The sequence below is a fragment of the Physeter macrocephalus genome, chromosome 15 (genome assembly GCF_002837175.3).
Source record: "Physeter macrocephalus isolate SW-GA chromosome 15, ASM283717v5, whole genome shotgun sequence".
NCBI lineage: Eukaryota > Metazoa > Chordata > Mammalia > Artiodactyla > Physeteridae > Physeter > Physeter macrocephalus.
Window position 1 is genome coordinate 8,555,343 of NC_041228.1, and position 27,166 is coordinate 8,582,508.

At 46.1% G+C, this 27,166-nt stretch overlaps 1 protein-coding gene and 1 long non-coding RNA gene across 5 annotated transcripts in view; one reads left to right on the plus strand and one right to left on the minus strand.

Annotated features, from left to right (window-relative positions):
• Positions 1-23,733, plus strand: part of KCNQ3 (potassium voltage-gated channel subfamily Q member 3) — a 30,873-nt gene extending 7,140 nt beyond the window's left edge. Inside the window, exons 2-7 of one of the 3 annotated variants that reach the window (XM_028500384.1) lie at positions 12,568-12,770; positions 13,719-13,821; positions 16,228-16,359; positions 18,883-18,981; positions 21,054-21,138; positions 22,761-23,733. In XM_028500384.1, the coding sequence (XP_028356185.1) occupies positions 12,568-12,770; positions 13,719-13,821; positions 16,228-16,359; positions 18,883-18,981; positions 21,054-21,138; positions 22,761-23,477 (1,339 nt within the window). In that variant the 3' untranslated portion in view covers positions 23,478-23,733. Of the gene's footprint in view, positions 1-11,861; positions 12,771-13,441; positions 13,822-16,227; positions 16,360-18,882; positions 18,982-21,053; positions 21,139-22,760 lie in introns of those variants that run through there. The other 2 variants (XM_028500383.1, XM_055091147.1) reach the window with 2 other exon arrangements.
• Positions 10-27,166, minus strand: part of LOC114487858 (uncharacterized) — a 33,201-nt gene continuing 6,044 nt past the window's right edge. For both annotated transcript variants that reach the window (XR_008619479.1, XR_008619478.1), the window contains 10 exons: positions 26,137-26,235; positions 23,754-24,677; positions 21,888-21,942; positions 19,683-19,856; positions 18,962-19,087; positions 17,727-18,400; positions 11,743-11,865; positions 6,292-6,505; positions 6,080-6,201; positions 10-2,989 (listed from right to left, as the gene is read on the minus strand). This is a non-coding gene — a long non-coding RNA (uncharacterized lncRNA). The remainder of the gene's footprint in view (positions 2,990-6,079; positions 6,202-6,291; positions 6,506-11,742; positions 11,866-17,726; positions 18,401-18,961; positions 19,088-19,682; positions 19,857-21,887; positions 21,943-23,753; positions 24,678-26,136; positions 26,236-27,166) is intronic.

Below are 27,166 nucleotides of genomic sequence, written 5' to 3' on the forward strand. Positions count from 1 at the left end.
GCTGTGGCCTCTCCCGTTGCGGAGCACAGGCTCCGGACGCGCAGGCCCAGCGGCCATGGCTCACGGGCCCAGCCGCTCCGTGGCGTGTGGGATCTTCCCAGACCGGGGCGCGAACCCGGTTCCCCTGCATCGGCAGGCGGACGCGCAACCACTGCGCCACCAGGGAAGCCCGAAACCAGCATTTTTTGAATTTGCAGAACAGGTAGCTGTGTTGACGGTAACTGCTTGCCTGGGCCCAATGGCTCACTTTGTGTTTTCAAACGATTCACTGTGAACAGCAGCCTTCAGGTTTCTTCTCCTCTGTATCGGTCTTTGGAGAGGGAAGAAATTTGTCCCATGCATCTTTATCTCCTATCTCATTATTATGTCCTTCCCATTGCAAACCTGTCAACCTTAGTAAGGATCATTCTTTGGATCAAAGAATTCAAGTTATGATAACCTTTACTTATAAAGAATGCCTACTGTTTGCCAGCTACAGTTCTAAGCACATCTAGCCCCTCCTAGCCACCCCAGAAGGTAGGTAGTATTTTTAATCCCCATTTTACAGATGAGAAAACTGAGGTTCAAAGAGGTAAGTGACTTGCACAAGGTCATACAGCTAATAAAGTAGCAAGAGCTGGACTTGGATCCAGCTGGTCTGGCTCCATAGTTGGAGCTGGTTGGACCGGCTCCAACTCTGCTGGTCTCCACAGTTGTTGGGAACAGTCATAGAATCAGTCACTGCAGGTGTCCCCTTTTGTGTGTTGTTTTCTTCTACGCTTTCTTGGCTCACATAGCTGGAGTCCCAGCCATGCGAGGGGGCTGTGCAGGCAGGGAAAGGCACAGACCCAGAGTCTTCTACGGCATCAAGGAGTGTTTAGTCAGACCTTGTAATTCACATTTTTCCTTCTCCCTGTGACGTCAGCCATATGAATTTCATCTCACAGTGTGATGGATGATGTTGGCAATAAATCTTCCATGCCCTAGAATCCATGACTACTAAAGGTGTACAAGAATTTAGAGATCAATTAATCTAATCCCCCAGTTTTACTGATGAGAAAATTATTTACCCAGAGCAAAATAAGAGCCTTGGACCCAATCCCATAGCTATATGTATTTTCTCCTGCCATCCAGACCCTGCAGCACTGCTCCCAGGCTACAGAGTAACAGATTTGGACCAGTTTTAATCTCAGAGTGATCCCTGGCATGTCCTAAGGACTTAGTCTCCATTTTTTTTTAATATTGGGGGTTGCCTATTTATAACACCCCTTTCTCTCTGAATTATGAACTAATTGAGACATAGACAGAGGAGACAGGAAAGGATCGAAATACGGGCTACATTTGCTGGATGAAGCAGGATTGGCCCTGGGGCAGCAGTGAGCTTTGTAACACTTCACGGTAAGTCTGGCCTTGGGACCAGCACATGCTCAGAGCAGAGACTCTCCCAGCCAGCCACCTGGGGCCATGGCCTATCTGACCCTGTGGGTCACTGAGAGCAGGAGAGAGAGACCATTCTCTCCTTGACCTTGAATACGGTGCTGCCCTTTCGTATGGAAGCCTACCCAACCAAGAAAATGGACCCAGCGGCGATTACACACTCAGTGTGACCCGATCAGATAACTCATCTCCTGCCGTGGGGAAAAGCCAGTAGAAGGCTAGAGGTTTACTAGTTCTTCTAAGAGTGTGGAAATTCCATTTTTATGATGTTGCCAAAATACAGGAAAGGGTGGTTCCCCCTACCCTTCATGTAGTCTCCTCACTACCCATGAGCACGTCATCCCTTAGCACACGAGGATGTGTCACGGTCCCTGACTTGGCTCCATCCGTCTGAAAACAGTGCATGTGTATCTACTAAGCCCTCATTGTCTGCTGTGTTAGTTTCCTCCCACGGCGCCACAGCAAATTATCACAAGCTGGGTGGCTGAAATCAACAGAAAGGTATTCTCTCACTGTTCTGGCGGCTGGACGTCCAAACTTAAAGTGTCATCAGGCCGTACTCCTCGAAGGCTCTGGGGAGAATCCTTCCTTGCTTTTTCCTCACGTGTGGTGGTTGCTGGTACTCCTTGGCATCCCTTGACCTTGTAACCCATCACCTCCATTCTCTGCCTCCATCTACACATACGTTTCTTCCTTCTGGGTATATTCATGTCTCTGTATCCAAACCTCCCTCTCCTTTCACTTACAAAGACATTACTCATTGAATTAAGTGCCCACCCTCCTCCAGCAGGAGTTTATCTTAACTGAGTACATCGGCCAAGACTCTATTTCCAAGTAAGGTCACAGTCACAGGTATCAGATGAGGGCTTGAACATAGCTTTTGCAGGGGGACATTCAACTCTCTACATTTGCAAAAGGTAAATGTGATGGGTCTGCATGTGGTGGGAAGCTGTCTGAGCAGACCTAGGATATGTGATTTTGAGATGGACGTTTATGAGAGCTATATTTCAGTGTCCCCCATGCAGATGAAGGTGCCGGGGCTCAGCAAGGGGAAACAACCTGCACAGGGGCTGAGATCTGATCCTGTGCGCCTGGCTCCCTCCAGATCTGTGGTCCGCTCTCCTCTTAAACAAGGGACCAGAAATAACCAGGTGGTAGAATTAGGAGATAGTCATAGCAATAGGGGCTGAGACAGAGACTCCAGAGTTAGACTATCAGACTTCAAAAACTGGCTGCTCTGCTTATTAGCTGTGTGATCTTGCGCAACTTACGCAACCTCTCTGTGTCCTCATGTCCTTATATGTGGAAGGGGATAATAATAGTACTAACCTCATAGGCTGCTCGGAATGACGCCTGTGGTCCAGCAGAAGTACATGCTCACCAGAGATTACTCTTGCTCATTTGGTATATTATTCATCCATGAGATTTGGAAACATGGGAAAAATAATTCTTTCAGGAAACCAACACAGAAAACCATACAGCTCCTCCCTCTTGCATCAATGTGTGAGTCCGCGCGTCCTCGGAGCACCAGCTGCAAGTGTTCTGGAATCGTGCTCATAGATCCCCAGACAAACTGGATCAGAGGAAACAAATAGATCCTTGAGCTCAGCAGAGCTGACTTTGCAAACCTGTCCAGATGAGAGTGAACCAGATCAATATATCAGGGTTATTTTTAAATCACAATGTTCTTCCTACAGCCCAGGAGGCAGTCCTATCATGACCCTACCTCCTGGTCCCTGCTTTATCCACCGTTTTCCTTCCTCAGCCCAGACAGTCCGTTAGGAACCACCAGCCCCCTGGCCCTTGGCTGCCTCATCGCTAGAAGGCAGAAGTCGGACCAAGGGATTCCTAAGCCACTTCCTGTGTGTTGTGAGTTTGTGGCCACAGAAGCAGAACTGGTCCCGCATTGTTTTGCCACATTAGATAATGTGAGTTACAGGCCACTTGGAAGATTTTTTGACAGTATGATTGGGCACATTGCCAAACCTTTGTGCCTCAGTTTTCTCATCTATATAATGGTCATAGTAAGAATACCTACCTCCTAGGGCTATTGTAAGGATTAGGTGTGAATAGAGCCTTAACCTGGCAAATACTACATAAGGTTTGCTTTTATTATTATTATTACTGTCATTATCCTGATTGACACCCACATTTCTGGGTTTTCTTTGCCGAGGATCTTTTCCACATGCTGTGAGGCCAGCTTAGGAGTCAGATCAGCATAGGTTTGAATCTTAGCTTGGCAATGGTTTTCCCTCCCTCCCTCCCTCCCTCCCTCCCTCCCTTCCTTCCTTCCATAACCCAAACATTAAGAGCCCTGCTTTGCCTCAGGCCCTAGAGGTTCCCAGGGAATTGGGACTCACAGTGTAATGGGGGAGGCACTCGCAGTCTGATGGGGGAGGTGGATATGTCAACCAAAAAAGAACAATGTAGTGTGGAGGGTGCTGGTATGGGGATATTACAGACACAGGAGTACAGAGAAGGAGAGCAGAGGAAGGGAAATCTCAGTTCTACCTGGAACAACACATCAGGAGAGGATCCCTGAGGTGCTTTCCTTTGACTTGACTGTTAAGGGCTGAGTGGCTTTACACGGGGCTGGGGGAGGGATTAGGGCTCTAATTTTGTTCCTTGCCTCCTTCATTCTTTCATCCTTCCAACTAACAAGCACTGAGTCCCTAGGCCTGTAATCTTTTCATGGGCCATCTATTTCTGTATGAGAAATCTCTAGAAACGCCAACTCATTAGGTCAGTAAAGAACAGCACGCAGAACTAACACCCCATTGTAAAGCAATTATACTCCAATAAAGATGTTAGCAAAAAAAAAAAAAAAAAAAAAAGAACAGCATGCAGATGCCCCGAGAAAAATGTGCAAAATGCCTAAATAAATGAGTCTTCATTTCTCTACAGAGGAATTTAATATCGTAGCTAGAAACAAAGGATTTGAGTTCTCCTAGCTCTACCGCGAAGTACCAGGATGCTGACGACCACTCCATTTTCATTGTCATCTAATTCTCAATTAAGATTTCTCATTTTAATGAAAAAGAAACATAGGTGAGATAGCAACTTTCATTCACAGTTTTTTTCTCAGAGAGAAAAACAGGGCACCAAAGCCTCAAAGGTTTGGCACGTGGATGGAGACAGATTTTTATTCTCTCTATGCTTTCTCTGCCTTCTTCAGGGTAGACCAAGGTGCTAAAGGAGCCTTCTAAAAGGGGGCTGCTGATCTTGTGTAGGCTCTACCTTTCCCATGTGTAAAGATGGAAGGAAGAAAGAATGAAAAAGAGAAGGGACAAAATTAGGGCTTTAACTCCCGTAGGTGGGATTGGCTGCCCTGTGCAGGTTACCCAGTTTGTGCTCATTGAGCTGAACAAACAGAACAAGACAGACTGACCATTTCTTCAAAAGACTGTTCTGTTGGCTGCAGTGACACTGTACTCTTGGCTGCAGTGACACCGTACTCTTGGTTTATCCATCATCCAACTATCTATCATCCATCATCCATCCATCATCCGTCCATCTGTCCATCCACCCATCCATCATCCATCATCCATCCATCATCCGTCCATCTGTCCTTCCACCCATCCATCATTTATAATACATCATCCATCAACCATCCATCCATCCACCCATCCATCATCCATCATCCATCCATCATCATCCATCTGTTCATCCATCCATCCACCTATTCAATGAATATTTATTAAGACCCTCCTGTGTACCAGAAGCCCTTTTAGGGAATATAGCTATGAATAAGGAAGATAAGGTCCCCAACTATTTGTTTGACAGGATGCCTCTCAGTCTTCCTAAAAGTAACTTGTCCCATGCTCAAATTTTGTTTTTTTGTTTTTTAAAAAAAACATATTTTTAGCTTATCCAGGACACACATGTCCAACAAAGATGGCATAAGGAGGCAGAGAATATAGTCAAGTTGGTCCCAAGCAAAGTTGTTTACTAAGCACTATTTGCCTCTGATATTTTTTAACCTTACCTATTGGGTTGTCTCCCTTCCAACTTCTCTCTGATATCACAGCCTCACTGACACCTCCTCCCCACGAGCTCATCTTATTCTGTATCCTGGATGGGAAGGGCAAGAATTGTATTTAAATGTACCACTTCTAAGGTTCTCTTTGTATTTTGTTCATATGAACACTTTTATAAGTTCTTAATGTGCAAAAGTGGGCCCAAGAGCTGCGTGTGAGAGTAGAGACAAGAGAGAGTTTAACTGAATTGGAAGTGAGAAGAATCTAGATTGGAAGAGGAGGACTCAACCCTGGAGGGAGTATATAAGGAGGAGAAATGGGAGGGGAGAGGAGGATTCAGAATCCCGCAGGAAGGTATAACCACTGAGAAATTTTCCCAATGGAGAGAGTCTAAATGATTTTTTAATTTTAAGTTTTTTTAAAAAATTTACATGGTTCATTAGTCAAAATAATGTAGAGGCAAACAGTGAAACATCTTAGTACAACTTCCGTCCCTGTCTACCCCATTCCACCCTCCCATCCCCCGATAAATAATCTTTTTCAGTTTTTAGGTATCTTTCCAGTGTTTCTTTAGCACATACAAACCAAAACTTATTTATATTTTTCTACTCCAAATTCCAAAGGTACTTTAAGAGTGATGTCTAATATTCAACTTAAGTTGTTTGAGTTGTGAGGCAAATCCTCACCGTTTACTAAAATCCGCTTCGCACCACAGTCTCGTATCAGGTGTGTATGTGTGTGAAGACGAGGGACTGCCAAACTCAACTTCCGATTTCTTCTCCAAACCAGTTTTGCTCCTTTTTCTCAACTGAATAAAAAATGGCATCACTGTAAAAAAAAAAAATGGTGTCCCCACCCACCCATTTGTGTAGCCAGAAACCCAGGAGTGGTGCCTTACCCGTCCCTTTCCCTCATGGCCACATAGAATCCATCAAGGAAGACTGTTGTGGTTCTTCTCCAAAATAAATGTCCAAGCGCGGGTCTCCTCCTTCCCACTGCAGTCACGCACGTCCAAGCCACCAGCTTAGAAGACTTCAGCGGCATCTTCTTCGGTCTTTCGTTTGTTCCTTGCTTTCCTCCAATCCATTCTCCGTGGAGCAGCCACGGTGTTCCTTTTTAAAAAAAAAAAATTTTATTTGGTAACATACGCATAAAACTTACTGTCTTAACCATATTTAAACGTACATCTCAGTACTGTTAAATATATTTATATTGTTGTGCAACCAATCTCCTGAACTTCTTTGTCGTATAAAACTGAAACTCTGCGCCCATTAAACACCAGCTCCTCCTCATTTCCTCCTCCCTCCAGCCCCTGAAAACCACCATTCAACTTCCTGTTTCTGCAGGTTTGGCTACTTTAGACACCTCATATGAGTGTAATCATACAGCATTTGTCTTTTTGTGACTGGCTTATTTCACTGAGCATGATATCCTCAAGGGTCATCCACGTTGTAGCACGTGTCAGAATTTCCTTCCTTTTTAAGGCCCCATCGTATGTTTATACTGCATTTTGTTTATTCATTCATTCTTCCATCCACGGACATTTGGGTGGTTTCTCCCTTTTGGCTATCGTGAACAGTGCTGCTATGAACATGTGAATTCTTCTTAAAAGCAAAGTTGATATCCTCTTTCCATCTTAAAACTCTTTGGGTGTCTCCAGGTAGACCTGGAACAAAGTAGAAATTCCTATTTTCCTCTTCCTATTTTCGAATTCGATTTCTAAAAATCCCTGACCGACCTGGCCTCTGATCCCATCTTGCCCTTTGTCCCCCACTCACGTATTCTTGGTCACGTGCGCTCCCTTCAGTGGCACAAACCGGTCCTCACGCCCTTTGCACCCACGTGCGAGTCTTCTGCCTGGAGAGCTCTCACCTCCTCTCCTTTGAAGTCTTGCTTCTTCTTGCTCTTCCGGTCTTAGCTTCCATGTCTGAAGCACCATCATTTTGAACCTGGACCACTGAGACTGGTTCTCTAATTGTTCTTCCCATCCGCCCCAGAGGCCTTCCTTGACCACCCTACCTAAGGTGACCGCCTGATACTCTCCGTTACTGCACTCTCTTTGTTTCCTGGTGTTGACTGAAAAAAATGCACAACCTAAAAGTTGAGAATCGCTTTTTATTCGGCAGACTTTCTGAGGACTTCAGCCCTGGACGCAGCCTCTCAGATCGCTCTGAGGGACCGTTCCAGAGAGCATCCAGCATATATAGGAGTTTCTGCCCCAAAGACCAGGTGGTCAGAACATCGAAAGTTTACTGTTCATTAAAGAAAACCAGGTATCTCAGGTTAAGGAATTTAGCGCTTTTCTATGTACGGGAAGATGCAAAAGTCTGGGCTCACTGAAATCATTCCATTGATGTGCCCCTCAGCTCTCTAGGGCCGGTATGTGGTGCTTTCTCATCCTGAGTCCCCTCTGAGTACACCTTGGAGGGCACGGTGTTTCTCTCCTGAGGTCCCTCAGTGTTCACCTTTGGGGCAGCTGTAATGTGATAGCTTGATGGCTGCAACATCCTTTGTTTACTGATCTGACAGGCAACATTTTCTTCATTGACACTGGTCAGATTTCCAACAACATATATATCTGTTTGCCTACTGTGTGATTTCTTGACCTTCTTGTAAGCTCACTGGAGGCTGTAAACCATGTCTGTTTTAGTCACAACTATTACCTTAGCAAGTTACCAAGAGCCTAGCATTTTCAAGGTGTAGAACACATTTTTGTGGAATAAATACATAACATTAGCTCTATTTTACAGGTGAAAAAAAAATGGAATCAGAGAGAGTTAATGCCTTACCCAAGTTAAAAAATATTAACTCCTGGGCAGCGATTTGAACCCAGTTCTCTTCCCCCAAAGGCAACACTCTTTCCACTCTACAGCACATCCTTCCTCAGCTGAAGCTGGGCTCATTTTCTTAATCAGAAGGTCCAATATTAGTATTCCTTCCTTCTTTCACCCAACATCATAACAGTGTTTTCAGTGCTTACTATGTGCCAGGCACTGTGTCAGATGCTGGATCATTAGACAAAGTACAGTTTCTGAACAAATAGCTTACGCTTTTGGTTTCTTATGCTCAGCTCCGTTGACTTTTCGGGTGGGATAAGTTTTTGCTGTGGGGCTACCCTGTGTGCATTGTAGGAAGTTTAGCGGCATCCCTGGCCTTGACCCACTAGAAGCCAGTAGCACTCTCCAAGTTATGTCAATCAAGTGCGATTCCAGACATTGCCAAATGTCCACTGGGAGCAAAACGAGAGAGAGAGAGAGAGAGAGTCCCTCGAAAGTCAGAGATTTCATCATGGTGGCCAAGTGCCGTGGTTGAGAAAAGTCTTTAAGAAAGCACAGTGAATGGATATCTAATTGGACCAAGAGTGCAAGTGTGCCTTGGGACTGATATTTAGACGAAGTTTCAGGCAAAAAGTCGGTCTTTTGGATAAAAGAAGGGATGAAGGTTTTCCTAGATACAGGTCACCACTTGTGCCAAGGCTATACAGGTCACCACTTGTGCCAAGGCTGGGAAGTGTGAAATCAGGGAACTGCATGGAGTTTAACACAACTTAAGAGTTCCCTGGGGCAGGAGCCCAGGGCAGGGACTGAACAACTTTGCCAGGAAAGAACAGCCTTGATTTTACTTTTGCCATTCCTAGTCTCTATTTCCAGTTTTCCCAATTCGTGTTTGGAAATCATTTGTCTGCACTTAACAAATCAGGGACGCCGGCTTTCCGAGGGAATCTGATGTCAGCTTCAAGGAGAGCTTTTCTTGCGAGACCTGGCATGGCCTCCAAACACACGGCCTGAATCATGCACTAGAAATCCATACGGAGAAGGGCAGAGATGGGTTTTGAGTTTCAAGGATGAACTTTGCCTTGCATTTGATTATCCTTTGGGGTCTTGGATTTCAGGCAACACAATTAAGAAGTAAGCTGATCACCCACTTTGCTGGAGAAAGAATTCCGTAAGCCTCTTAGGCTCAATGGCCGTAATTCAGAGCGGAGGCTTCTGACTTGTGCCCAACGCATCTGGATTCCTAATGCTGTCAGAATCCATCTCTCATAAAACGATCTCTGTGACCAATGGGGTATTAAGTGAACATAGCCAAAGCAATTCAGACTGTTAGAAGTTGCAGTGAAACATTTAAATATGCCAAACAAGCGAATCCTAAATCCCAACAGAGACAGAACCAAGAGACTTCTTTCATTATCTGATAGTCAGCAGTTATCCTGAGATTTCAAATCAGGACAAAGTGGCTGCCATTACTTTTTTCCTTTTGTCTTGCTTAGTTTAAAATTAAGCTTCTCATACACTTATCTCCTGCCGAGGTCAAGTTCTGTGACAATGGTGAGTGTTTGAGACTAGCATTAAGAAGAAGTACTGTAAAATCATACATAAATCCTGAGAAGTCATCTCAGTTCATTTAAAAAAAAAAAAAAACACTTTTTCGTGGCTCAGGAAATTTTATCCATCTTTTTCACACATGTCATTAGCTTTCTACTGCTTCTGTAGGAAGAGGATTATTTACCGAGATAATGGTGACAGCAGCATTTATTGAAAGCTTCTCACATCCGCATCCCAGACAGTCGGCTAAGCACTTTACACGTATTCCCTCACTTAACCCTTCCACAACCACATGTAACATGGGCTGGTCCTCATCACTGTGCCGTGAAGAAGTTGAGGGCCAGACGGCATGAGTTCTGTGTCCTAGGTTACGTGTTTTTTAGGACGTTTCCCCTCAGGCCAGTTTTGCCCCAAAGTCCTGACCATCAGGCTGTGCTGAGCAAGGCTGTGGGGCGGGTTCAGAGATAACCAGGCAGAGTCCTTTCTTTGCCAGGACTACACAGTCGAGTGGGGCAGGCGGGTGTGGGAATGTACAGCCTCTACCCTGTGTACTAAACACGGAGATGGAGAAAAACACAGCCTGTCTTTGGAGCAGATGGGGAGAACTTAGTTTCCAAGAGGGGACCCGTGGGCAGTTTTAAAGGGCAGCTGGGAATGAGGTCAACTGAGAAGGCAAGAAAGGGCATGGCTGAGTGCACCAAGGCATGCAGGAGGGGACTTAGGGATGGACAAGGGGCTTGGTATGGATGGAATGATGGATCTGCTTGGCGGTATAGCAAGACAGGTAGGCAGGGGCCAGGAAGCAGAGGGCCTGAGAAGTGACTGACCTAAAGTCCCCTTTTTCCTTAGCTCATGGCTAGGAAAGCCTTCTCTGTGTGTTCAGTTGACTTCCTGCCTTGTTCAGTATTTTTAGCCCCTGGACCCTGATTTATTCTCATTAGTCATTTACCTAGTACTGGTCAGGAAACCACTCTGAAAACTTTGACCAGCTCAGGAAAGATGGAGTCATCTGAGTACTGGCATTTCTCTGAATTTACTCTGGGCATGTACATGTATTCATGTAACAATGGCGGGCGAGAGAGAACAGTCCAGAAGGAGTCAGGTGTAACAATGACTCATCCACTTGTTGGTTCATTCATTAATCAAATGCTTCTTAGTGCCTCCTCTATGCCAGGCTGAAGACAAGAAGCATTAGAGACATTATCATATGTAATGCTCCCCAAATCTCTCCTAAGCAAAGTGCTGTTAGGCCCACTTAACAGATGAGGAGCCGGTGCTCAGAGAGCGTAAGGCACCTGCTCGGCACGAGGTGCTCCCACCTCTGCAGCTCCAACGCCAGGACCTCCTCACCACCCCAAGCCACAAAGATGGCAGCAGCTTCTGGCACGAAGCACATGGCTGTCTTAACCAGACGCAGACTTCAGAAATACTCAGTTATCTCAGGCTGATGCAAAGCTGACTTGACCACCCATATTCATATTCATTTGTTCACTCATTTCTCCCACAAGTACGTGCACACCTGCTGGGTACCAAGCCCCGTGTGGGTGATGGGGAGAACGCAGCTGAGCTGCGTGTATTGATGTGTGAAACAAGCACCGGTCTGTACTCTGGTCTGTACCACACAAAAGGACTTCCCTCCTGTGCCCACTCAGGTGAGGGGCAGAGGCTAAGAAACAGGGAGAAATTACTATTTATAGAGCACCTACTGTATCCCAGGCTCCATGCCAAATCCTGGACAGGCATGAGCCCACTGCAACCAAGTGAAGTGGGACATGCTTATCCCTGTTTTAAAGTTGAGGTAACTGAGGCTGGTTAAGGTCACAGATTTGCCCGAGGACACCTAGATGGTTTCTGCACCAGGGCAACTTTCTGTTGGACTCATGAACTGTTTTTTGTGCCAAGAAGACTTTTGGCAGTACGATGAAGTCCAGGGACCCTTTCTCAGAGTAACAACTCTGAATCCATAAATAAAAGGCAGACAGTTACAAAAGAAGCTGAAACTGACTATGTTGAAATGTACTTACCAAAATATTTAAACTTTTGAGACGCGGTCGTAGACGTGCTTCTTTGTGATGAATCTAATGGCATGATGTAGTGGCAGGTTGAATACGACCATAATTTCAAAGCAGTGACGAGCATGGCAATACCTGGAGATAACAGGATATAAAATGACCTGTGATTTCTGTTGTGGAAAGTCACAGGCTATGGCTGGGGCATTGACGATATTACTGGGGTTTATTCATACATTCATAATTGAAAGACATGCTAATTTTCAGTTTGAGATTAGTGAATTAAAATCTAATTAGTAAATTTAAAATGCACTGTTTTTCCCATCCAAGCTCATGGACCTCCCCCAAGGTTCTGTGCATGGCGGGGTGTCTGTGGACACCAGGTTAGGGTACTTGCTTTATGTCATTTATGTCATTCGGTTCTGTTCAAGGAACACTCGACAAAGCTTTGCCTCTGTGAGTCACTATCTGGGCACCACGGAGTGGTACAAGGGAAGTTACTGATGCAGAGGAGATGGGAGTGGAGGAGGAATGACGCTTTGCTGCCTGCTACTACGGGCTGGCATTTTATATCCTGGATCTCGTTTAAGCTGCACTTAAGCATGTGAAGAAACTGAAATTCAGAGAAACGCGCCTGAGGTGTAATAGCTAGTCAGTTGCCGCGCTAGGATCTGAACCAAGCCCTGTCCCATTCCAAGCCGCTCAGTCAGATTGAGCGTTGGAGGCGCGAGTCCCACTCCCCGCGTAGAGGAGGATGTGCGCGTCTTTATGGAGAGGGACGGGAAGTTGCGAAAGCCTGCACTCAAGGAGGAAAATTGTTCACTTTTGCTTATTTTGTAGCCAAAAGCTGGGTCTCTTGGATCGGGTTCGCCTTTCTAATCCTCGTGGTAGCAATACTAAAGGAAAGCTATTTACCCCTCTGAATGTAGATGCCATAGAAGAAAGTCCTTCTAAAGAACCAAAGCCTGTTGGCTCAAACAATAAAGAGCGTTTCCGCACCGCCTTCCGCATGAAAGCGTACGCTTTCTGGCAGAGCTCTGAAGGTAACGCCCTTCCTCTTCCTCACCCTGTCTCCTCCATGTCACCTTCTCCCACCCTCTTCCTTCCTCTCCTCCCTCCCTCCCTCCCCCTCCCTCCCTCCCTCCTTCCCTCCCTCCTTCCTTCCCTCCCTCCCTCCCTCCCTTCCCTGTGGAAGAACCCTGCAGTCTACAAAGTAGCCCTTTCCTACTGCCCTGAATCAGCTTCTCACTTGTCTTATCCTCAGCCCCTGGGCTGTGATAGGTCCCTGCACTCACTCCAAGAGCAGAGGGCCCACGTTAGCTGTTCTCCTGGGCCAGGGTCACCACGTGTGTCTGGACATCGCCTCCAGGGAGCCTTGGGACATACCGCCATGGATCCTAAGGGTGGCCCTGATGAGTGCATTGCCATGGAGGTCACCTTGAAGGATGGAGAGGGGCCAGGTGCAGAGTGATCTGGACACCTGGGGAACTCAGCACCCCCAGGGGTGGGAAGAGGTGTTGGAAAAGTGCCCCGTGGGGGCTGTAGGAGCAATACATCTGTGTGCCCCTTTCACTTACGAAAAGGGAGGATGCGTAGGGCTCAGAAAGTGACCACCCCCCAAGTCAAGGTCGCAAGGATAATGACCGACAGAGCAAGAATCTAAACCCGGTCTGTCTGATAAACACCCACGTGTGTCCCTTTGCTGCCTCCAAAGGGCCACTCCGGAACCCTGGAACTCACATCACCTCCATCCTAGCCTTCTCCCCCAGCAACAGTCCTGACCTACAGGCACCTCTGACTCAGACTTCTGGATAACGGAAGGGAGATGAGGAGAAAGTCTGAATGATGTCACAACTGGAGAACGCGTCGGGGTTTCTGAAACGGGAATGGAGATTCAGGAGGTTGAGTTTGGATGGCTGTGACCGAACCAGGTCCCCGAGCCTTTCCGAGTACTGTGGCCTGCCGTTGATATGTGTCTCCTTCCCTCCCAGATGCCGGGACGGCCGACCCCATAGCAGAAGACAGGGGCTACGGGAATGACTTCCTCATCGAAGACATGATCCCCACCCTGAAGGCCGCCATCCGAGCCGTCAGGTAACGCCCCCTCCTCCTTACCTGTGGGCCTCCCGAGGCCCCAGCTCAGCTCCCACAGGATGCGGTTTTGTAAAGTGCTCTTGGGCTTTGGGAAGGTGGGCAGACGATCCCTCGAGTAACCCCTGAGTCAAGTCCAGAGACTATGTCAATTCTAAGGGAGCGGCTACATTAGCAGGTCATCCTGGGAGACTCTTGCTCTCCGTTTTATAAAAATGCTTCCACAGGCCCCTGACAGTGTTTCCAACTGTCCCCCTCTTGTCTGGCTTCAGCCACCATTTATTTTAAAGGATGTTGGGGAGGCAGGGGTGTATTGACATGGAGTTTTCTTTCATAGGCTTCTTACTCAAAATAGCTTTTTTCTTCCGTCTGTCTTCATCCATCTAGTTCTTTTTTAATTAGCATTTTCAACAAGATCATCAAGGATAGGATTTTTTTTGTCTGCTTCAGACAAGACTGTAATTCACCCTGGCTATTTCTGTTTTGTTTTGAATTCCACAAGGAAATAAAAATATGCTACTACTTCAAGAAAACTTTGACCAGGATATGGGCTTATAAGCACTCCGCCATAGTGGCAGTGAATTCTAGAAACTAAGTCGGAGTCTCTGAGAACGAGTCGTGATATTTTCAGAAGACCCCCAGTCCAACAGATCAGGGGGCACAATAGTTTATAACATGTGGCCCTCAGCAAAGCCGCTGACCTGCTTCCTCATGGTCCCATCCTGTACAATGTCCCAGAAATGAGGCTGGACAAAAACACAGCTACCTGGATTCATAACTGGTTGAATGGTCTTATTCAGAGAAAGCCAGTGAATGAAGAATCTGTGTCAAGCTCGAGGGGGTCTCTGCCGGGATGCTTCATGGTCTGGCTTCTGCCCCAGCCTTTTTAGCATTGTCATTGATGCCTTAGTTCAGGGGTTGACAAGCTTTTTCTGTAAAGAGCCAGGGAGTAAATATGTCAGGATTTATGATCCGTAGGTCTCCGCTGTATTCAGCTTTGATTTTGTAGTGCTTTTAAAAGCAACTGTAAACAGTCTATAAATGAATGACTGGGACTGTGTTCCAACACAACGTTACTTTCGAAAACAGGCAGTGGGTCAGATTTGGCCTGCAAGCCATAGTTCCTGATACCTACCTTAGATGGAGCTATGTAAAGGGCAGGCTTAGAAAATGACATAAAATGGGAAAGGATGGCGAGTTGGATATACAATCAATAGGCAAAAATAGTGTTTAGGGGCTGACGCCATGGGCTGTGACAAACCAAATGAGCCTTGAATGCACCATCAAAAAGACCTGTACATGGGACTTCCCTGGTGATCCAGTGGTAAAGAATCCTCCTTACAGTGCAGGGGACTCAGGTTCGATCCCTGGTCAGGGAACTAAGATCCCACATGCTACTGAGCTCGAGCGAGAAGAGAAAAGAAAGAGAAAACCCGAACGCCACAACTAGAGAGAAACCCGAATGCCACAACTAGAGAGAAACCCGAATGCCACAGCTAGAAGAGAAGAGAAAACCCAAACGCCACAACTAGAGAGAAACCTGTTGCCCCAACGAAAGATCCCTCATGCCTCAACAAAGATCCTGCGTGCCACAGCTAAGACCCGATGCAGCCAAAACATAAAAGACCTGTACAAGTATGAGATGGGAGGACCTGGGAAGCTGTGTTTCCTACCTGGCCTATGATTAAAGGTTTTAATTGACACTATGTTCATCAAGAGTTGACCTCGTGATGGGAATTTCAAGGAGCATTAATCACCTAGGATGACTTTATTGGTTTCCAGGAAGATGGAGGTGAGGGTTCAGCATCTCCAAGCTCTGGGTGCCCCACTTAATTGAGAACCTGAGAAAACTCGGGGAACAGAAGCTAGCTTTTCTCTTCCAGGAGCTCATAAGCCAAAAGACTAAGGAGGCTATTGAGGAAGGGATATGTCAGCTGTCCTCAAATAGAAAGCAGTGTGACACAGGGTTAGGACCGTGAACCTTGTCCGCATACACACCTGGGTTTGAAGGAAACTCTGACGTTATGAGCTAGATGGCCCTGGGAAGATGCTGAAGCTCTCTCGGCCACAGTTGCATCATCTGTGAATTGATCTATTAGCAGCTTGTTAAAAATGCCCTTAGCTCAGTGTCAGGCATGTAATGAATGTGAAATAAATATTAGCTCTCATTGTTACTATGAATGTATTATTCAAATGAGTAAAAGGAGGTAGTCATGAAGGAGAGACGCCAGCCGGCCTAATTCAGTGTGTTTCCAAGAGGTAGAACCAAGACCAAGAGTTGAAACTTCTCATCAAGTTGTTTCTCTTTGGATCTCTTCTCCTCCCCCACCCCAGGGTTTGCTCATCTTGTATCATCATTTCCTTTACTCTCCACTCTTGATGTACAAATGTCTCTACTTTGCCTTGCAGAATTCTACAATTCCGTCTCTATAAAAAAAAATTCAAGGAGACTTTGAGGCCTTATGACGTGAAGGACGTGATTGAGCAGTATTCTGCCGGACATCTTGACATGCTTTCCAGGATAAAGTACCTTCAGACGAGGTGAGACGCACAGCTGGGAGGATGGTGCTCTCCTGACTGCTAAGGGATTAGACAGAGCCAGGTAGACCTTAGAGCTGAGGGTGAAAGGCATTCACTGAGCCACAGTGCAGGGGAGAAATTTTCAGAACAAACATGTTCATCAAACGTGGCTGTCAAGGCCAACCAACACCAGATCAGACAGGCTGGGAAGAATTTCTGTGACATTGACACGGCCAAGATCAACACCCTGATCGGGCCTCAGGGAGAAAAAAGGCATCTGTGCTACTGGCCCCTGACTGTGCTGCTTTGGATGTTGCCGACAAAATTGGGATTACCTAAAATGAGTCCAGTTGACTAATTCTAAATATAAATTTTCACCCAATTAAAAGTTCATCAAGTGTTATTTATGCTAGTGAAAATATGGAAGCAGCATTGATTCCCAATTCCCAATAATTGCCTCCATGTTTGTTAAGCACCTGGGTGCTCTACATTTATGTCTCTAATCCCTTATAACCCCCTAAGTATTGCATTATAGCTGCCATTTTACCAGTGATAAAACTGAAGCTCAGAGGACAATGGATTTGCCCAAAACTACCCAGCCTAGTAGGTGGCAGAGCTGGAAGTCAAACCAGATCCAACTGGTTACAAAACTCCCATTCTCTGTAACATACCACACTGCCTCCGTTCTATAAAGAGTGATTAAGAAAATAATGGTAACCGCTCTCATTAAAAAGTTACGCAGCCATCAAATGACATGTTAAAATTGTATATAGTGAGATAAAAATTTATGTGATTAGTGAATATATATATATGCATAATATGATTACTAATAGTACACTTAGATACTTATATGGACATACGTATGATTATATTTATATATAGTCTACCTAGATCTTGTGATGATATTAACTATGTTATTTATGTACTATGATTACAAAAATGTACACACATAACGTTTATTCAGAAATATACACAACACATACACACTCTCCCTTACAGGAGCCTAAAGAAAAGAAATAAGACTTCCCCCAAGGGGTTACCGTAGCTCTACTGATGTGATGAGTCCATGTGTGACTTTTTTTCTACTTTTTAAATTTATCAAATCTTCAATGAATTGTAAAAATATCCTTTTAAAAAGAAAATCATTTAAAACAACTAAAGGACACTTTGATGTCAAGTCATAGAACTGACATCAGGAAGCCAAAGCCCTGTCTGAGGCTCATTCTCAGACCCGTGTGAGATTTCAAATTGACGTGAGTCGGGCCCTCTCTGGACCTCAGTTTTCTCGTCTGAATATTTCACCATTGGGTTGTCCTGCAGAGTTAACAGGACCATCATGTTGAATGAGTTGGCCATTAACGATGCTGTTGGGTTGGAAGAATGCTTACTTGTGACCTTCCTTTATCCATCAATGGAATACCAACTGTGACGGCCCAGCATAGTGGCGGACACACCATCGGCGCTCAATGCCTGCCGAACAAAAGGAAGCGTGAACAAGTCCTGAGCCTAACGTGCTGTTATTTATGCAAATATGTCTCTCTGAGAGATGGAAGGAGGGAACATGATGTCTAGGACAAACCAGCCTCTAGAGCTATCAGCCCATCTTAATGTGCGTTGAGTGGACCTTTGCACACAGTCGTCACGTTTGGTATTTATCAGGCACATGAGTTTCTGAGTCTTAGCGGGAGGTTGACTGCCTAAGTGGGCCAATCACATACCCCCAGCCATGCTGATACTGCAGGAGGCCAGAGAGAAAGGAAGGGTGATTTAGTACACGGTGGGGTCACTGGAGGAGCGGTTGCGTTTGCAGAGAGACAGAGTGAGGCATGGCTTCTTCTGGGTGCATGGTCTTAGCGGTCCTAGGCCTGTGATAAGCCTTCAAGGCTGCTCCCACACCCTGCCCCTGCCCTAGCCCAGCAACTTGATGAGGGGAGGGGGTGGGGGGGCGTTTGTCTCCTGTTGTGCTCAGGGTGGCGCAGATAGGGAGCTAGTGGCTTGAGCAGAAATGGAAGCAAGGTGTGGGAGCCAGTGTTGGATCCATCCCTCTAATGGTCGGAGAAGCCTGCAAAGCAGCAGAGAAGAGAGGGCACAGCTGAAAACAGAGCCTAGGGTTTAGAAGGAAAAACGCCCTAACTAGATGTTTTGGGTGGAATAAAAGAGCTGGAAGACCAGATAGGCTGTAGCACACATGACATTTCCTGTAAGAAATAACGAGACACAACTGTCACCCTGTCTCAGTGGTTTGGCTGCCTCTCTCCCCTGGGATAGAGAGATGCTCTCGGTACCCCTGGACCGAAAAAAGATAATGATACATTGAGATTATAAATGCTTTCTCTCTTTCTGTCTCTCTGTCTCTCCCTCTCTCTCTCTCTCCCTCTCCTCACCTATTCCTTTCCCTTTCCCCCTTCCTCTCTCTTGTTTCTCTTCTCCTTTATATTCCAAACCCACAGCTGACTACAGAAGGAAGAGAATGAATTGCTTCCTTCTCTTTTCATGTAAAGCTGTTTTTAATTTAATCCCCTCTCTTTGTGTGCTCTCTTTCAGAATAGATATGATTTTCAGCCCTGGACCTCCATCTACTCCAAAACATAAGAAGTCTCAGAAAGGGGCAGCATTCACCTACCCATCCCAGCAATCTCCCAGGTGGGGCCTGTGGTCATGGGCTGACAGGCTGTGTGGTGCCAAAGCCCACAGGGCATCCCCAGATCTCAGCTGGGTTCCTTCACGGTGGGGTGAGGTTGCCACTCCCCTAAAGCAGATGAAGAGAAAGAGTTTGAAGCCTATTCCGGCCTGTGGCCATTTGAGAGGTTTCTGGACAAAAGACTTGCAGCCCCTCCACCCAGGCCCTGTAGGTGACACTGCTTTTTATGGCTATTGAAAATGAAACTAATGGTTTCCTAGTTATAAAATTAGAGGAGACTTATGAGCTTTATTGGAACCGAAAGAATAACGTCATGTTAGCAGAGCCCAAGGCATTCCTGGTCAGCTCTCTCGGCTTTTCCTGCATCGTCACCCGCAGAGCCCAAGAAGGAAATCAGATGTCAGGTCCCTGACAGCATTGTCACAGGTAGAGCTGTGTCCCTCAGCAGAGCAGCTCTGCTCTCCCTCAGAACACGTTTGAGAACTGTCCTTTGCTAGGCCCTCATGAACAAGGAGCCGTCCTTTAGAGCAGCGGTCCCCAACCTTTTTGGCACCAGGGACGGGTGTCACAGAAGACAACTTTTCCACGGACGGGGGGTTGGAGAGGATGGTTTCGGGACGATTCAAACACATTACATTTATCGTGCTCTTTATTTCTGTTCTTATTACATTGTAATATATAATGAAATAATTATACAACTCACCATAAGGCTGACAGGAGACGGAGCTCAGGTGGTGATGCGAGCGATGGGGAGCGGCTGTAAATACCGATGAAGCTTCGCTCGCTCGCCCGCCGCTCACCTCCTGCTGTGCTGCCCGGTTCCTAACGGTAGCGGTCCGTGGCCCGTGGGTTGGGGACCCCTGCTTTAGAAAGTCCACTGCCAAAGAAATGTACAGTTCTTTATTCCCAGGTGTCTTAAAGGCAGGTAACATGAGTGAAGGGAGGTAGGCATAAGAAATATTAGGCACCTTATCACAATAAGCCTCCTTATTATTCAAGAAGGAAGAACGTAAGGAGGATAATGCACAGCAGCTAATCTTTGGCCTCAGTCCTGGGGACAGAATAGCAAGGGGTGAACGTGAGCCATCCCAAGGAGGTAATTGTTACTTTGTTCTGCTGTTGCTAATTTTACCAATGAAGAGCCTCTGTTTCCAGAGAGTCTGATTTCTCGAGAACAGCTGCGCATCCAGATTTGATGTACAATTCCCCATTTTTGAGATGGCTTAAATGTTTAGAACCCTGTGCAAGCCGAGGAAAACACGCGTGGGCTTGGATTCAGCACACAGGCCACCAGTTTTTGACATCTGCTTTAATTCAAGATCGCTCAGCCCCAAGACCAGCCCCTAAGGCCAGGGTCTTAGCAGGAGTCAGTAGCCTAGAGAGAAAAACCAACTGCCTAGAAAGTGCCAGACATGAATGGTTTCAAGCAATAGCTAGGTGCCCTGAAAGGTCTCTTCTACATAGAACAATATTGAAACTAACTGGAATTTAGGCAGATGTGAACTGTGCCTGGTCAAGGAGCAAATGCAGCACACGTCTCAATCCTGTTACCTACGAATATCATCTTTTGCATCATTTTCCAGATTTCACATCTGTTTTCCAGTCTTAACTAAATGAAACAGATGAAATATTGAAACATTGGTCCCCACTGTGTAGAATTTCAGAGATGAGACAACCCCTCCCCCACTCCATCCTCAACCTGTCGTCTGAGACGGAAAGGCCGAGGAACATAATTTAAAGGAATCAAACACTCTGGGCACCGTTATGAACCTTGACACAAAGCTTCCTAAGAGCAGCTTAGTATTCCGCTTCAGGACCTCCCTGGCGGTCCACTGGTTAAACTTCACACTTTCCTGCAGTAAACACGGTAAGCATGAGATGTCCCTGTTGAAGACAGGAAAACGCTGGCCTCTCCTGATGCCCATTTGCCTCCAGAGCTGCGTGGCCTCTTCCAGACTACGTCAGCCTGAACACGAGAAGGATAGTTCCAGGGGCCACAGCCCACCTAGCTGAAGTGACCTTGCAAGGCAAAAACAGATATCACCATCTTACAGCATTATGGGCTCTTTCCTAGGAATGAACCTTATGTGGCCAGGCCATCCACATCCGAAACTGAAGACCAAAGCATGATGGGGAAGTTTGTGAAAGTCGAAAGGCAGGTAGGTCCTTCCTTTCTCTCACCAAAAAACAAGTATGTGAAATTTATTTTCAAACGTCATTTTTTTCATAGGGAGATAACATACTTGAGAATCTACCATTCATAAAAGGATCTGGAAATGAAATCGCCGATTTAGCACTTTACTTCTTGGGTGCTCACATGCAAGTGAATAAATTGTTCTGAGTCTCAGTTTCCTCGTGTGTAGAATGGGGATTTTAATACCTCATAAGGTTGCCATGAGGATTAAATCAATTGATACCTGTAAATTATCTTCAGTAGTAGCTGGCACACAGTAAACACTCCACAAAATGGTAGCTACTGTTACCACGAACTTCCTGGTGTTTAAGGAACGTTGGTGACCTTCTCCGCATTTATTCGTAATCCTCCTTCCCGGAAAGTTTGGGTCAGTGTGTGGCCGGTGTGAAGGGGCCTGGAGGAGGGCAGGCTGTGGGTGGGGTTCATTCAGGGCAGAAAGAAACCCATTCAGTCACAGCACCCTGGGTAGCCCACCTCTCATTTCTGCAGTAAAGCAGCTTATATTTCAGGATCGTTTGCCCAACTTTACACTAGATAAATAGCACTGTCAATTTCCTTTAGGATTCCTATCCATCTTTTTATTTTATTCAGAACCTAAAATTGGATCTGTGCAGAAGAAGCAAGAGAAAATTTGAATGATTATTCTTTTTTGGTATCAGGAATATCCTTTTCCGTCTTAAATTTTTTATTTGTCATCTCAGCTCTTCCATTTACCTGCTCTGTGATGTTTGATGAGTTACTTCATCTCTCTGTGCTTCTATTTCCTCACCTGGAAAATAGAGAGACTAACAGTATCCACCTCAGAGGGCTGTTATGAAAATTAAATAAGTTAATATCTTTAAAGTGCATAGTAACTGCTAGAGAAGTATTAGTTATTGTTAAGGCTTGGGTACCAACTCAGCCATTACCTAGTCCTACGCTTTGTGTCTTCCTCTGTGAGAGAGGATGGTAGACCTGCCTGCAGCGCTTCCTGGTGAGTTATGAACTGTCAGGGAAAGACCATCCCATGCACACATGAATGCACACTTGTGTCTGTGCACTCAAAGATTTTGATACGTTCTCAATTTTGTAGGGAGGGACAGACAGATGCAGCTTATCTCGGTGTATCTTCCACTGGCCTCCAAGACCCCTAGGCAGGGTCTCCAGTTCTGAGAAGCTCAATTCTCGCTAACCACTGCCCTCGTATCTTTGGGGCTTACATCACCAGGTAGGGGAAATGTGCACAAACAGTCTAGATGCTTCTGCAAGGGGATGTTTGCAAATCAAGAACTCCCGCTCCTAGACCCAACGGCAGCAGCAAGGCCACCTCCTCCTCGGGTAAAACTTGTCCTCCACCCATCTCTCTGCTTCCGGCTTTCTGGAAAGTCCTCGCCCTGTGTTTTTTTTTTTTTTTTTTTTAGATTAGCACGAGTCCTTGCACAAGGCCCAAAATCAAGAGGCACGAAATAATTAGCTGTTATGATGATTACGACTTGCAAGAACCCTCTTCCTTTCTGAAAAGTAAATGCTATAGTTTATCCTCCCGACCCATAAAACTACCCGCAGGTCCGGAGAAAGCAGTGATTCACGGTTGCTTGTATTTTCCAGGTGCACGACATGGGGAAGAAGCTGGATTTCCTGGTGGATATGCACATGCAGCACGTGGGGCGGCTGCAGGTGCACGTCGCCCACGTCTGCCCGGGCAAGGGGACCTCTTCGCCAGCGGAGGCGGAGAAGCAGGAGGACCACAGGGGTTCGGATTTGAAAACCATCATCTGTAACTACTCCGAGACCGGCGCCCCCAACGCTCCCTGCGGCTTCCACCAGGTGCCCATTGACAGAGCCGGCCCCGACCCCATGAACCTGTCCCAAGGGGCACCCAGTTCTGCAAAGTTTCACGCCACCCTTTCCTCCTCGGCGACCACCTATGCGGAAAGGCCCACCGTCCTGCCTATCTTGACTCTTCTCGACTCCCGAGGGAGCTACCACTCCCGGGCTGAACTGCCCAGTCCCTGCTCGGACCGGGTCTCCCCCCAGCAGAGACGCAGCATCACCCGGGACAGTGACACGCCCCTGTCCCTGATGTCCGTCAACCACGAGGAGCTGGAACGCTCTCCAAGTGGCTTCAGCATCTCCCAAGACAGAGACGATTATGTGTTTGGCCCGAGCGGGGGGTCGAGCTGGATGAGGGAGAAACGGTACCTCGCCGAGGGTGAGACAGACACGGACACAGACCCCTTCACGCCCAGTGGTTCCATGCCTTTGTCGTCCACGGGGGATGGTATTTCTGATTCGATATGGACCCCTTCCAACAAGCCCACTTAAAAGGGGTCGTGGGCTGGCTCCTCCTTGTAATGTAGACAGACTTTGTATAGCTCACTTGCTCTCACACCCGCCATGTACCTGTGAGATCCCCAGTGGCTGCATCAAACGCGTGCATGTGCGTGGTAGCCCCACCTGGGCTGGGGCTTCTCGTGGCCTTTTTCTTCTCCAGGTCACCACAGTGAAGCCGCTTCCTTTCAAGCATGGTTTGCATGACTTTACACTATATAAATGGTACCGCTAACCTCTTTAGGATACACATTTATCCGCTGTTCTTACTTTGAATCATGACTGGACCGGTACAGGGAGAAATGGCTGATGAGCGTGCTATGTGTCCGTGTGGTTGTCTGGTTTGGGTTTTGGTTGGGTGAGCAGAGAAAGTCGTTTACGTCGTTTCTAGCATCACTGCCCCTTTGTGTAAAACAGTCCAACAATTAACCGTTTTCTAAAGCAAGCAGATAATTCTCTCAACAAAAATACATTGCGTACCAGTGACGTTGCCTTCTGAGCTAAAAACGTGAGGGCGGGAATGAGATAGTCATCACATCCTCAAAACCAAGAATTTAAAACATTATTTTATTAAGGAAAGGCTGGGAAAACCTTCCAAAAGCTCTCAAAGGGACCTCACTGAGTCTGTCATTGTCAACCATCATGCCCCGGTTTCCTCACCTGTGAAGGGTGGTGGCAGGTGTAACATGTCGGATGAGTTGTGACTAGGCAGGGAGAAAACACACACACATGCACATTAAGATTGTTCCCAAATTAGTAGCCAAAGATAACCAAATTTATCAGCAGCGGGGTGCCCCTCAGGGCAGGAGTTCAGTGCCTTCAAAATGAGGTTCCAATTCACATTCTTCCCCGTGATACTTGTATAAAATATCCATCTCAAATAGGAACTAGAGTCAAGAGGGCACACAGAAATTATCCAGTCCACGGCCTTCCTCGTAAAAATGAGAAAGCTTAGGCCCAGGTAAAGACATATGCCCAGGGCCACTCCATTGTTCCCCGGAGAGCTGGGACTCAAAGCCTGGTCAGCTGACTCACCCCAGGCCCCGGTCCCTCCTGCCACACCACTCTGCAGTTTACACAACAGGACCGAGATGCCTGTACTCTGTTGTGTGGAAAGCACTCGTGACACTGTTTATCCAGCGGGAGGAGGATGTCTGCTTTTATTGTAAAACATGTTTGTCGGATGCTCTGCATCTTGGATCCAGAAAAAAGTAATAATACAAGTGAGCTACAACATTCATTAATATGCAAATAGACAAAATTTCCAGAACCATCCATTTTTCCTCCTCTAGTTTTTTTTTTTTTTTTTTTGCGGTACGCGGGCCTCTCACTGTTGTGGCCTCTCCCGTCGCGGAACACAGGCTCCGGACGCGCAGGCTCAGCGGCCATGGCTCACGGGCCCAGCCGCTCCGCGGCACGTGGGAACTTCCCGGACCGGGGCACGAACCCGTGTCGCCTGCATCGGCAGGCGGACGCTCAACCACTGCGCCACCAGGGAAGCCCATCCTCTAGATTTTTTAAACCACACATAGCCGTAAGACTAGCTGAGCTCACTGTCCTACTATATAAGCATTAATATGAAGCAGAAGCCATCCTGCTAGGAGATGTTGCTACTCTCTGAAACACACTGATGGAAAAGGTTTCCGTTAGGCTTGAGGTAATTAGCTAAATGACTACACTGCAGTGTTATTGTCTCACTCTTTTCATACGTCTAAGCCCAGGTTGTGGATGGTTGCCTTGATGACAATCAGGAAGTTTGAAATGGCCTAAGCGAGTGTCTACACCCCACCGATGTTCTCCCTCGCAGTCTTGTCAAAGAGCCATAATGGCTGTGGCAGACGTGATGGTTGATGGTTACGTCGTTACCTAATGCAGGGATCTTGCACTATATTGGAGAGAGGAGCTCCTTCCTCAGAGATTGGTTTCTTTCAAGCTGTGTGTCAACAGGTACCATGTAAAAGGCTCAGAGTACAGTAATAATGAAGGGTCAGCCCCTGACTTTAGGGGCTTACAACCAAAGCCTGAAGTCCTTGGCTTTGTGAATATGGTAAAAAAGGAGCTTTACCTGGAGAGTCCCACGGATGGATGGGTGTTGACTTTGAAGTCCGAGGTAGGAAATACACAAGAGTGCGCACATACATCAGACGTGAAACCCCCTCCCCCATGGTTTGCCATTTGACTTTCTGGCTATCTGAAGGGCAAAGGGCATGTGGTCCTCCTGACCCCCTTCAAGATGGCTGCAAGTGCCACTGGAGGTGATGACCTAAGAAACCTTATGCCCCTTCCTTAGAGTTTGGTTCTTGATTCTGACCTTCCTGGAATCTTTTGTCAAAAATGATTGAGCCATCTAGCATACCAATTATTTTTCTAACTTATTAATATTCTTGCAGAACCTACTGGCCTCAGTATCTTACAAACAGAGGCATTTTCCAAGAACTCAATGGAGTTCCCAGCTGGAAGAGTGAGACTTTCTCATCCTCAGGTTAAAAATAGTTACCATGGCTCCAAAGTTAGAGGATTACCTTAGGTTCTTTTAGTAACTGGTGAAGAACTGGAGTTTGTATTATTTTCCAAACCATAAGAGGACAGTCTAGCTTCCCTGCTGGATCATAAGGCCAGGATGGCAGGGATTGGGTTTGTGTCGATTACATACCTCCAGTGCAGTATGTTGTCTTTATCAGTGTAGACAAAGGCAAGTTACATCTTCATGATTGAATAAATGATAAGAATCTTAAGAGCTGTTCTTTCCCATCTAAGAAAACAAAAAAGAAAGAAAAATCATCTAGAATATTCTGCTTTGATATTCCTTTAAAAAAAACACATTCCAGAAATGCAAACCAAACCTACTCAAGTTGCCTGCCCACAGATGACATCATCAACATGGCTGGCATTGATGAAGTAGAAATTCAGAGTCTGGGATTAAACATAAGTTATTAGGAGAAACTGTGTGTGCTTCCACAAACATCTTTTTGTCAAACAAAAAAAACAGCATGATGAAATAATCCAACAGAATTGGTAAATAACACAGCCCAAGATTATTCTACTTCAGATAAACCAGTGGTTCTGAAGCTTGCCCAGGAAATTGCAATAGTTTCAGCAGAACTCCATGAAATAATGGCAAATGAAGGATGATTTTCTCAAGGAAAACTATGATATATGTATTCAGTCTCTGTGTCACAACATGATATATGCAAAATTGAAGAGGTCGTCTTTTAGCAGGATCAACATTAATGAGGTAAGTACACTTTCCAAATGTTAGGTGAAGGGTGATCCTATTGGGCTGAGAAGAAAATACTTGAGATCAGTTTTGAGTTTTGACTATCAGAGACTAGCACACAAGCAAATACTGAAAGTTTTTTTGTTTTTTTTATTGTGAGAGAAAAAAAAAATCAAATTGAGAAAGTGCTATTCACTAACTGTGTTTGTTCTGGAAACTGAGAGATTAGACTTATTAGACATGGCGTTGATATTATAAAGCTCTAGTTGTCATGAAAACATAGCCAGAAAACCCCAAGGTATATACTGTACATCAAATGAGCTCATTAATCAACAGTATGCATTTAATGCCTATTTTGTGCAAGACGGTTCCTAGACACTGTAAGTTGAAAGAATAATTACTTATAGAAAATGTTAACGTAACAGGAACTACTCATAACTGGCCAAGATCATTGTCATAATTCCAT